Genomic DNA, 13,085 nt, shown 5'->3' with positions numbered 1-13,085 from the left:
CCTGACTTAGAAAGTAACAGTTATGAATCACTTTTATGGAAGGCATTATTCATAAATAGCTGCAATTGAAAAATTAACAGTTGATAACCAGCTCCAAGCACTCCCAGCCTCTGCAGGCCTTCAACAGGCACTGCTGGAAACAGAATTAAAATGTTCAGCATCCACAAGAATTTAAAAACACTTAAAGGGTAGTTCCTGTTATTAATTACACACAAGAGAGTGCTTCTCTCTTACACTGTCGTGCTTTCTACTGCAGATGGAAAAGCTGAGGAACTGAGCCTAAAGTATTTATTAAATAACTTATTTTTACCTCTCACCCTAAAGAGAAACAACACACAAAAACAAACATTAAAAAAATAATTATCAATGCACCCGACAGGGAAATATGTTTTCTTCATCTTCTTGCAACTTTCTTTCCAACATTTCATTAAATTCTGCTCATAGAATCCACAAAAATCTTGTATAAAATGAACACCATATGTAGCTGTGTAACAGCAGCTGATGTGCATGATAACCAAGGGGAAGGGAAATATTAAGAATATGGCAAACCTTATCTTGCCCAGGCCTCAAACAGGTTTATCTGTCAACTGGGGATGAGCTGTCACTCCCACATGTTCAATTAGAAGCTGAAGAGCTTCATGGAATTACATCCAGGGCACTGGAACAGTCAGTCTCCTATCTGGAACACCCTGCTAGGATATCTGACCAATGCAAGCAGACAAAACCAAACTTCACATGGTAGAATGTAGGAAGAGTGAAGATGGTTTTGCTCTTGAAATGGAATATAAGAAATGTTTGCTGCAATATAATGTTTAATTATGTTTGAGTTTTGATGAGCACAGTATCACCAAGGAAATTTTCTAGGAAACAGGAGTACAGTGCCATATTTATTTATTTTACTGCTGTGCTCGGTGTTGAGTGAATTACACAGTTAATTGTGCATTGAGCACTGAGAATCACAGAATCGTTTAGGCTGGATAAGACCATCAAACAATCAGGGAATTATTTGGGCTGGAGGGGACCTTAAAGCTCATCCAGTGCCACCCCCTTGCACTGTCCCAGGCTGCTCCAAGCCCTGTCCAGCCTCGGGCACTTCCAGGGGTCCAGGGACAGCCGCCGCTTCTCTGGGCACCTGTGCCAGGGTCTCCCCACTCTTTTAGGAAAGAAGGAAATAATTTCTTCCCAATTTCTAATCTAAACCTGCCTTCCTTCAGTCCTATCACTGCACACCCTGGTGATTCATCAAGCCCAACCCTTAGCACTGCCAGTGCCACCACTAAACCATGTCCCCAAGTGCCACATCCGCATCTTCAAATCCCTCCAGGAATGGTGACTCATCCTGAGGTACTCAAGAATACACTGAACTTTTGTGAAAGCATGTGATTGTAGTAACAAAGAACCCTCACCAACACAGAGGCACCTTCCCTGTCCTGGCACAGACATCCTGCTGCCCCTTCTACCCAGCTCAGGGACCACAAATCCGTCCCAGCACAGAGGCAATGGCTGAAAGCAGAACCTGCACATCACATTGTCAGGCAATGCTCCAGCAGGAACGCATCTGTAGAGGAAAATGCTGTGAACTAAGCTCTCAATTTCAGGGTTTTATGTCTGATGAGCTGCAGTGGGATCCAGGAACCAAAACCAAGCTTCATGCTGCAGGACCACCCAGCAACACAGACAAAGCTGGGATGACTGGGACACACATTTCCAACAAGTTCTCCAGGTCTGAGCCAGCACTGATGGGTCTGCACTCATTAAGCCTCAGGAGTTTCACCTATCACTGCTGTTCTCAGGAGGAACTCGGAACATGGGCAATTTTTCAATAATCTCTCATAGTTCACCTGCAGAAATAGGAACAGAATCTCAACTTTCACAGGCATCAGCAATTAATGGCACCATATTTCCTCATAAAATGGGTCAGAGATGTTGCAAAAGTAAGGACAGCCAAACGAGGGGAGGAACAATAAATAGAAGCTGACAAGACAAATGCACAACAAGCATCTTATCTCTGTGTGTGTATATGTCAAATTATCTGCAGATCAGTAAAATTACTGCCCTTTGAGAAGGGGTCCAGAAATGCACAGTCCACAGATCAGGCTGAGGGCAAAGGGCCAAAGGAAAGGACAAAGGAGAGAGAGGAAGCATGGAAACTGTGTGCACACACAATTTATGCTCCCAGGTGTAGTTTATTATTTTGTTTGGGCTGTGATTTTATGGGGAGTGTGTGTAACTGTTTGGGTTTTGCTCTGGGGAGTTCCATTTTTGAACAGATACCTCCAAGTTATGCACATGAAAATACATTAATGAGGCAGCTGCTGGAAGTGTATTTTTACTGAGTTCCCATTTGAGAAGATTTCATGCTGACTTTCAAGCTCCACAGTCACAGCCTTCCATAGACTTAATTTCTCAATCTCAGGCTTACAGCAACATTAGTTAATGTAAACTGTAGCACATGACTAATAAATAAAATAAAGAGCACAAAGGAAGACACCCACATTGTTCAAGCCCTGGTCTGTAATACCCCATCTCACCACAAAAATGATAATGATACAAGAGAAGCAGTTTTGGCATAGAAAAGGGAGCTTGCTTTGTGTCTTGTCCACCCTTTGACAAAAACATTTCCAAGTAAGGAAGACAAATTATTTTTACGAGAAACAATGCCTCAATGCAATAGATTTCTCTTTCTTAGGTTACAAAGGAAATTGAAGATTTTAAAAGGAAGAAGAAACTGTAGGGGAAACACAGCCATCAGGATAGAAAACCAAGTATTAAGCCTTGATCTAAACACAGAAAAGAATAAATGGTGCTGCTCCTACTATAAATATATCAGCACTGAGGATTGATGAAAAACTCTGTGTGTCAATCAGGTTGGAATTGGTCAGAGTTTTCACTGGTTCAAATCTTCATATCATAAAGCATTAAAAATTAGTTTCTCAACCAAATCACTACAAACATTTTTAATGAAAACACGTTATTTAAAAATGAGGGGGCACCAAGGGGTTCTTTGGTCTTTTTGTTGTAGAAGAGAGGTCAAGAATCATCAGATAAAAGATAAACAATGCAGAGGAAATGAAGTGCTGGTTTGATGTGCCATTGTTACAATATTTGAGTATTAAAAACTAATAAAATGTCCCTGTTTTCCTTTTTACTGAAGGAATTGCTGTAGATGTCTGCCCAGCCCAGACCCAGCATGGCACAAGCTGTTCCAAGCAGCTTAGGGCAACAATAGAAGGTAAAATTCAACATTCAGAGGAAACTGATCTGAAAATAAATTGAGGGAAGACAGGAAAAAACAGTGGAAAGAGCAATAGTTGCTCACATAGGGAAGCATAATGATCTGCTATAATTGATTTCTCTGATTTTTATTTATGTAAATTAGGACACAAATGTGAAACTCTTCCTTAGCTCATTACTATCCTAAAGCCAAATGTATTTCACAGCTGAACAACAGCAGAATATTGCACTTTAGTAAAGCCTGCAGCAACCATGTAAAAGAGGGAAAACTTGCTGTAATAACTACAAATTCTGACCATTTAGGAGAGAATTAACAACAGACCCTTGATCAGGAACATGAGCTGATCACATTTACATTACTGTAACTAAAAATATTTCTGCCCTGAGGAAATGTGCTGAGCCTTCAGTGCTGAACTTAAAACAACCTCTAAACCTACATAAATACATGGTTTGATCTTCACATCTTAGTGAGTTCCTATATATTGATCTCTGTTCACCAGAAAAATGCTTCTTACAAATCCAACAGAAAGAAACAAGTATAGGTTACACTCAGAGTGGAACAGTCTATCAAAAGAATGATGAAGCCAAAATTTAACTTAATTGCTTGCTTAATTTAAAGTTGGCTGTCTCAAAAGAGGAACTTTCATGCTGTGGCAGATTGAAAAAGGTTTAAATTATTCTGTTTTTCACATTGCTCTTGCACTATTGCCAGGTGCACATCGGAGGAAAGCTTTCAGTGCTACAGACAGCTTGCTGGCCTGCTTGACAATGTAAGAACACAAAAAGCCAAAACTCCCTGGAATAATCCTCCTATCATGTTTGCACTACCACAGACATGATCAACAGCAAAAGCAAAACAGCAGAATGAGAACTCCAGTTTCACAAGCACAATATTTAAAATACTTTGTGTTTCTATAAATCAACAACAAACTACAGATATCAAATGGCAAAATGCTTTCTAGTATCAGGAATAAAAATTGCATAGAACCCCAGAATCACTGAGGTTGGAAAAGACCTCCCAGAGCAACGAGTCCAACCTGTGACCAATCCCCACCCTGTGAGCAGCCCAGAAAAAGTGAGTCCACGCTGTTATTCCTTGGACACCTGCAGGGATGGAGACTCCAGATCTCTCTGAGCAGCCCCTTCGAATGCCTGACCACCCTTCCTGTGAAGAAATTCCTCCTGAATCCCATCCCAACGTGAACATTAATCCAGCTGAAGTCTTTCAGGTTGATTTTCAAACCTACACATGGCCAAAAAGACATTTTTTGCTGCTACTTCATGATCCCCATCCCTCTTCTCTAAAAAACTTTTCAATCATGCAACAGAATTCTGCCTCCTCTCCATGGACTAACACATCCCAGCTCCTGGCTGCAAACCTCAGCAGTCTTTCTGAGGTTCTGTTTGCTGGAATATTCAGCAGCCACATTAAAATACACCCATTAAGAAAGACAAACTACTTAGGATGTGGACTGTCCCTTGCTGAGCATTTGTGTGGTAATAATGCAATTGCACCTGACCCTCTGCCACACTCAGGGCATTAAAACCACACCAAAATTTAATTTGCTGACTTTTGCAAATTCATCAGGATCCTATAAATAAGAAGGTGAAAATAATTATATTGCAAAATGTTTTAGGAAAATAAATAGAAATAATTGTCTTCAATTCTTAAGAGCTCATTTAAATGTCTTTATGGGATGCTGAAGCTGAACACTACAGCAGAAACAGGCATCAAAAGCTGAAAACCAAAGTGATAACATACAAGTGGAAACATGATCTAAGCAAGTCCAATGAAAAAAGGTATTAATGGTCCAAAATCAGATAATTTCACTATAGCCCAGTTTAAATTCTAATAAAATCTTTATTAAAATATTGAAATATTTTGTTTGAGGGCATCTCAAAAGTAAAACTAGAACTGCATTTTGTGTAACACTTTTCTAATGGAAGTTTTAAAAACATAACAACTAAGACCTTTTGTTTAATTAAAGAACATTAATGCAAATATTGATAGAATTGCAGTTTTTTTATAGTAGAAACATCACTTGAGTGTGGTGTGTGACTGCTGTGGGCCTTCCTCTTCCCCTTTGTATCAAAGGCCAGAGGAATTTCAAACAGCTTTGGAAATAACAAAACCCCCAGCTCTGAATTCTGCCCGAGATCAAGTTTGTATCTAGTGAGAGATTTTACAACACTCTTGAAAACAGAGTAGCAAAGGCTTTTTATAACAGAAACACTAAAGGACCAAGAACTCCAGTCATGCTAAGAGCTGTCACTGCAGTATTCTTTCCTTCATGTCCTACTGAAAATTCCACTTTATTCTCCATTTGTCATTCTTTTCTGTAAAGACAGTAATTTCATTATAGAATTTAAGGGTTTTTTTTCTGCAGCCTACCTTCCAGTTTCAGACTTTTGGTTTTAATTCCTCGTGTTCTCAGTAATTTTGATCACGAATTTGACTTTCCAGCTTTAGCTGGTGACATTTTAGACAGAAGCTTCAGAAAGCTGAACTGAAAATCATTGATTCAGTGCCTTAACTTTATCATGGGAGCTTTATTTTTCAAGAGTATTAGCCCAGGAGAATGAACTCATTGATTTTGAACACAAGTGTAATGAATGATTGTTACAAAACCCCATTACTTAAACTTATTAGTGCACAAACAACAGCTTGCTACAAACCATGTAAAATCAGAGTATTTCTCAGAGATTTTGACCAAGAATACAGACAAAACCACTGGATACAGCAGATTCCAAAGAAAAAGTGTAGGTTCTCGCTCTGGTACAGACAAAAGTCAAGTTTGAACATATTTAGATTCCTATAAAGAGTCACTTCTGAGGCATTTAAGAACAAACAGAGCTGCACTACTGCTTTTACTCTTGGTTGTATCCATGAATAGCATCTGCAGGGGAAACAAGACTGAATCCAGAACTTCAGCTGGCTCTGTACAGATCAGAGCTCAGCAGCAGAACTGCTCCTGGCTCAGCAGAATTACGATGGTAGAAGGAATTCCAGGCAGAGGAAAGGAAAATGAAAAGGATATCCAAACCCCTGGAGATGAGCTGCCAGGCCAGGGTGGATCTGTGGCTCAGGGCAGGGCACCCTGCCCAGCCTGAGCCCCCATCTGGGAGACAGGAGAAAGTCAGCACTGTGCAAGCTGCAAAGGCTAAGCTGGATAACTGCACCATTTAAATGCAGCCCCAATTATTTTCTGTATACCAACAGGAATCTGTAATGAACCTCTAAATAATTCCTGAACTAGGAACCACTGAGATGTCCTGAATGAGACTGGGGAAATGCCATTCCATTAGCACCCAAGCACTGCACACTCATCTACAGAACTGCTTTGGATGTGATGGGGGGCAAAAACCTGGAGCATATCTACACAATTTAATATTAATGTTTTGGGGCACAGAGGAAAAATCATGGATGTCTGCTTACCTCCATCAGGAAATGCCGTGTGTGTCTGCAAGGCTCAGCTTGCAGAAAGAAAACTTATTTATCACTAATCTTTAAAAGGCATTGGTCTTTGACATCCACTTTCTCAGAGGTTTAATTTCAAGAAGCATCAGCTCACATCAACTTTCACAAAAACACCACAGAATCCATAATTTCCCTAATTGCTAAGTAAAAGCAATGTTCAGGAGAGTCAAATGTGCTCTAAGGCAAGAGCAAATACCCATCAGAAATGCCATGAAAGAAGGAAGGAAAAGGCCAATTAATGAGTACACAACATGCAGCTGCAGCAGAAGTGACAGGGAGAAGGTGGAGAAGTGAGAGGGACAACACAAAAGCTCATCCTAATTAAGCAAACATATGACAAAGGAAAAAGCCTGCACTAGATGGGTGTGGTTATTTCATGATTAAATGCTAAATAATGGTAAGTATTTGGCAGAAATACTGGCTGTGTGAGAATACAGCATTTACAGTTAAACCACAGCAGCTTTCAGTTTCTCAAGGTTAGCAGGTTCATTAAATCAGTGATTTTATACAGGTGGACTTTTCTTTTTTGTAATTCAGTATTACGTAAGACAGAATTGTCTTGTCCTAATACAGAGATAAAGCCAAAGGTCCTCCTGAACATGCATTGTATGGAAATGAAAACCAGGGACTTTGGGTTATGAAAAGAAGCCATATGACTAAAAAGTGAATCCATTTTCCAAAACGCCCACACAGACAAGAGCTTCTGATGAGAAAAATGATCTCTGCAAAGCTCAACTGCACAGATTATTTCCATGAAAAGTTAAGAATCTCGCAGATTATACAACATTTACTGTGCTGGGATTTAAAAAAAAAAAACAACCAACCTTTTATATTATTACAGTATGAATAATTACTTGATTGTTCCATGTAAATTATATAAAAATCAATAATTAATTAATTGAATAATTGCCTTCTTTTAGAATTCACATAGGCAATGCTTGGTTTTTCCAGGACTGTTTCTCTCTTGCTGCTGGCGAGTTTTGGGTACCTTCAAAATGAGGTGCCACCACCTGTGTGTGCCAGCAAAGCAGCTGTGGCTTACCTTGGCACTGGAATCCTTGCTTCCCAAATCCCCTGCATAAAGAAGGAAAAATACTGCCTTAGTATGGTTGGTTTTAATTTCTAGTCAATGATCTCTAAAAACATAAAAATAGCTTCATATTAAATTACTTCAGGTTTTGCTACGACAGCAACAGATTTTCAAATACACAACACAGACCAGCCCACCCATTTCAAAGCAGAGAACAATAGCTGTCACCAGCTATGTAATTTCAGCTTCTGGCAACATTTTTTTTATTATTATTATTTTACAAGCTATTTTGGATCTACAATTATCATCATCTGTGATTGCTGCATAATATTTCAACTCGTTTAGTGCCACATGTATATTTAACAGCCACGTAAAATATTCCAAATTCCAGCAAAGGCACGTAAAACAAACCAGACTTGGGGTTTCATCCAGGTTTTGGGATTACAAGCTGCTGTTGTGAGGCTCAGCTAAAGTCCAGCCATTTGCTGGATGGAAAGCAAACAGGTGAAAAGTTTTGCTTGTTTCAACAAAAAATAAGAGACCAGGCCCCTGATTTTCATACTGATTATTCTCCAGCTTCCTTGCTTCATTTCCATAACGAAATACAAATGTGTAACACTTCTGCAGTGAACACAATGACAGTGGTATCCAGAGTTCCAACACATTTTGTACCTCTGGCAAACTCCACTGCTGTGGATTTATTTGTTTATCTTTAAGCATCTAACATTCTCTTCCCACAAAAATAACTGTTTTGAGTATCCTGCCTATAAACATTTCTCTGCCTTTTTCTTTGCAGCCTGTTTTTCATCTGAAGAGCTGGAGCTGCTCACACTCAAATAGACAAAAGCCATGAGCTGGAGAAGCTGCGTGCAATTAACAACACGTGGCTTAATTATCAACTTCATGGAAATGGTTTCTTAAAAAACCATATCAACAATTTCTCCACTTTTTATTTATTTATTTATGGCAGAGACAAAACCTTCAGTGCACTGTTCCTTCAGGAGGAAGCTGAAATGACACAGCTTAGAGCATTTCTCTACATTTCGCTGCACAAGTTGCTACTTCTTGTTATTATAAGCAAACCTGAACTAGGGAAACCAGGAGAAAAATCAAATTATTCCTTTACTTGGCAGTACATGTGCCTATATTGTCATTCTGATGCTTTTACCACTCATCTTCACAAAGTTCAAAAGCTAGAAGCATGGAAATACAATCGCAGGAAAGCTGGTGGTGGGACTAAGAACATGAAACAGACTTGAGATAATTTTTAATGCTTTGAAATAGACTTATTTGCAAATATTCCTGTTTTATGTACTCCAGAAGCACGGCTGTGGCTCAGGGTCTGAACTGAACCCCTGCAGAGCCGCAGCCCATTCCACTCCCCGAGCAGTTACAATGTAATTTTTAAGTAAAAAGTCTTTTAAAAAATATCAACATTCCAGAACCAAAGCCGAGAGGCGAAAGTTGTTGAAGAGGAAAGACTAAACTATTTTGATACATATTACCTGATGAAATATAATCTAAGGGAAAGAATCTATTTGTACATTTCATTGAAAGGTTGTGTTTACTGTTGTTTATACCTTCCAACATTGTTAATTGACACAAGTCATTTTGGAAACACTCAATGGTGCGCGATGGTTGTTTGAGAGCAGCCCATCTCCAAACCAGAAAACAAACAAGTTTTCGAGGTGTCAGATGCTCTTCTGAGGAATGTGAAGAGCTTTCCCAGGCTCAGCAAGCACGACAAGACAGGAGCATGGTCGCTCTTGCCACCTGTCAGCCACAGGACACCCTTTCAATTCCAAATCCATCCTGTCATTCGTGACAGAGCTCGGCTTTGTTTTGTAATTGTGCTGCTGGTGTGCACAAACCGCTCGCAATAACCCTGCAGTTTTTCACACCTCCCAACTCATTCTGGTTTAGATTAACTTTGAAGCAGTTTCTGAAGGTCTCTCACTTTCACCATACCCAACTTCACTTTTTTCTTTTTTTCCCACAAAAAAAAATTTAAAAGAAAGATAAACTCAGAAATGTGACTTGTTTCTTGTGCAGTCTACCATGTCAGCTTTCCTTCCTTAACTCTGCAAATATATTCCGATCATTTCTGGCACAAGCACAGTCTTTGCTTCAGCATGCAAGCAGAGGAAGGAAAGGTCCGTGTCCAGACACATAAACACACATAAAAAGAGCAAGAAGCGTGCCACGGACACAGAGCCGGCTGCGCGCAGACCTTTTCACAACTTTGGCCAAAATAAATCACAGCTCTCGCTTTCGGCACCCAGAGCCGCAGTGCAAACTTGAGCAGCGGAGCAGGGCTGGAGCGAGGGGAAGGAGGGGAATCCCGAGCTGTTTGTGCTGCACGGCCCCCGCAGGACCGGGACCCCCCGGCTCTGCCAGCCCGGGCCGCCGCTCCCGGCTCCGGCCTGCGCGGAGCTGCCGCCCTGCCCGGCACGGCACCGGCCCGTGGGTGGATTCTTCCCTACCACCTCAGCAATGAGGCTGTTGGTAGGGAGTTTTCCTGCCTCCCGCGCAGGAGCCCTTCTCTCACAACAACCACCCCTCCCTTTCCTCGGCGTGGACCGGGGCAGCGGTGTCACCGTGCCCGCCCGGCCTCGGCAGCGGGAGGGAACAGGGCAGGCACTGACCAGGACTTCAGGCTGGCGGAGCCGAGTTTTGCCACTCAGCAACGCCGCGGTCTGACACGGGCACGCTCCGTCCCAGCGCGGCTGTGCCCGGCTGAGCCCCCCAGCCCAGCAGAACCCGGGGACGAGGGGTGACAAACACAGCTCTGGACCATGTGCGAAGCGCTGGTCCCAGCGCGGGCTCCAGACCCTGCTGGTCTCTGCCACCCCCCGAGCGCCGGCAAGTTTGGGGGTTCCCGCAGCCCCTTCCAGCGGGTGCGCCCAGCCCCGGGCCCCCCGAGCAGCGGCAGCCGCACGCAGCCCGCCGGGAGGGGGATGCGACAGCGCCGGGGCAGCGCGGTGACACCGGGGGTCACCCCCGGCGGGGTCACCCGCCCGGCCCCGGCGAGAGCGGCCGCACCGCGACCCGGCTGCCCGGGGACGGGAGGGCAGGGCAGGGCAGGGACGGCGGCGCACCGGAGCCGGGGCTGCCCGGGGCGGGGAATCCCCGCGGCGGAGCGGGCCCGGGCGGCGGCGGGCGCGGGGGGACGCGCGCTCCGGGCTCTCACCAGATGAAGTCGGTGCAGTGGCTGCAGAAGGTGGGCTGCTTGAAGAAGCGCGCGATGAATTTGTGCTCCTTCACCTCGTGCACGTTCTTCTGCCTCAGGGCGCCCTTGCGAGCGAAGCGCCGCGCCGCCTCCGGGTCGGCGCCGGGCTCGGAGCCCGGGAACACGTCGGCCATAGCGCCTCCTCCCCACCCCCCGCCGCTCCGGGAGTCGCCGCCCCGACGTCCGCCCCGTCCGGCGGCCGCCGAGCCTCTGGCAACGGCGGCGCTGGGCGCTGCCTCCCGCTCCCCGCCTGACGTCGGAGCGGAGGAGGATCCCGAGTCCTCTCCCGGCTGCTCCGCCCGCGGCTGAGCGAGCGAGCGAGCCCCCGGCCGGGGCGGGGCGGGGCGGGCGCGGGGCCGCCCCCGCCGGGGAGCGCGGGGAGAGCGGGGGGGCGGCCGCACCTGCTGGGCCTCGTCAGCTCCGCAGCGCGCCCGGGGCTCTCTCACACACACACACACACACACCGGGATCTCGCTCACACACACACACACCCACCGGGATCTCGCTCACACACCGGGATCTCGCTCACACGCACACCCCCCAGGTGCTCACACACACACCGGGATCTCTCTCTCACACACACACACACCCCAGGTGCTCTCTCACACACCGGGATCTCTCTCTCTCTCACACACACACACACACACACACACACCAGGTGCTCTCTCACGCACACAACACCCCAAGTACTCACACACACACACACACACCAGGTGCTCTCACACACCGGGTCTCTCACATACACACACACACACCCCAGGTGTTCTCACACACACCGGGATCTCTCTCTCTCACACACACACCAGGTGCTCACACACACACCGGGATCTCTCTCTCACACACATACACACACTCCAGGTGCTCTCACACACACCGGGATCTCTCTCTCACACACACATACACACACCCCAGGTGTTCTCACACACACCGGGATCTCTCTCTCACACACATACACACACCCCAGGTATTCTCACACACACCGGGGCTCTCTCTTACACACTCACCGGCGGCTCTCACACACACACCGGCTCTCCCCGCACACCAGCTCTCCCCAGAACGCACCGGTTCCACTCAGGCACACACCGGTTCTTCTGTCTCTCTCTCTCACATTCACATACTCAGCCTTCCCTCACACACAGAAGCTCCCCTCGCTCACACGCGAGCGCTCAGAGGTTCCCTCAAAACACGCACACAGACTCTCCCCTCTCACTTTCTCTCTCTCCCGCACACTCACACACCGAGATTCCTGGGTCACGCATAGACAGATCCCCTCGCACACAGACAAGGTCCCTCTCTTTTTCTCTCTCTCACACCCAGAGGCTCCCCTCAGCCCCAGCTCCCTCCATGCCCACACAGACACAGCAGCCCGCTCTCTGCCCCGCGCACAGTCCCACGCAGGTCACACACACGCAGTTCGCTCGGTGTTAGCCGTGGGAACCCACAGCTCCTGCACCAGCCCAGAACCGCTGTTCCTGCACCAGCCCAGAACCGCCGCTCCTGCACCACAACACACAGCGCAGCCCTCTGCTCTCCCCCGCACACCTTTCCCCTTCCTGCCGCTCTCAAACGCAGCCCCAGCCACGCCAGCGCTGAACGCCGCGCACCTCGCACACAGCACCACAGGATGTCCTGTCACCGTGCCAGGGATCTTTATGTACCAACATAAATATCCCACATATTTCTCTCTTCAATACAAAATCCTCAACAAAAAGTGCAGGAAACATCCTCCAAGTCTCTTTCTCTCATTAGGACATTTGGCACATACACAACAGACTTTTACCTTGATTTTATGTCATCAAGTATACCATGAAGTAATAGACTTGTTCATCTTCATTGACTCACATTACACACAAAATATTCCCAACTCCTTGGACACAGGAACATCGGCCATGGCACCCTCATTTTAATACACTCAGAAAAATCATGACTATGCTAACATAAAATCGCAATATATACATAAAGTAAAGAAACCAAGTATTAATCATATTGTTTTTAATAAATGTTATTCCCGTGGTTACAAATTTGCACATATGGAAAATAAATGCACATTAAAAGTCCTACCCCAGTATATCTACACACTCGACTGTCTGTGTAAGCATGTGTAAGGCATTTTA

General features: G+C 45.2%; 1 protein-coding gene across 3 annotated transcripts in view; it reads right to left on the bottom strand.

Annotated features, from left to right (window-relative positions):
* PRKCA (protein kinase C alpha) overlaps positions 1–11,316 on the bottom strand; it is a 146,929-nt gene extending 135,613 nt beyond the window's left edge. For 2 of the 3 annotated variants that reach the window (XM_030287463.4, XM_030287464.4), the window contains exons 1-2: positions 10,933–11,316; positions 7,755–7,786 (exon numbers count right to left, since the gene is read on the bottom strand). In XM_030287463.4, the coding sequence (XP_030143323.1) occupies positions 7,755–7,786; positions 10,933–11,105 (205 nt within the window). In that variant the 5' untranslated portion in view covers positions 11,106–11,316. The remainder of the gene's footprint in view (positions 1–7,754; positions 7,787–10,932) is intronic. The other variant, XM_030287465.4, reaches the window with a different exon arrangement.
* Positions 11,317–13,085: the final 1,769 nt, after the last annotated feature.

Source organism: Taeniopygia guttata, chromosome 18 (genome assembly GCF_048771995.1).
Source record: "Taeniopygia guttata chromosome 18, bTaeGut7.mat, whole genome shotgun sequence".
Classification (NCBI taxonomy): Eukaryota; Metazoa; Chordata; class Aves; order Passeriformes; family Estrildidae; genus Taeniopygia; species Taeniopygia guttata.
Note: the sequence above shows the minus strand (reverse complement) of the source record. Positions and strands in the feature narration are given on the sequence as shown.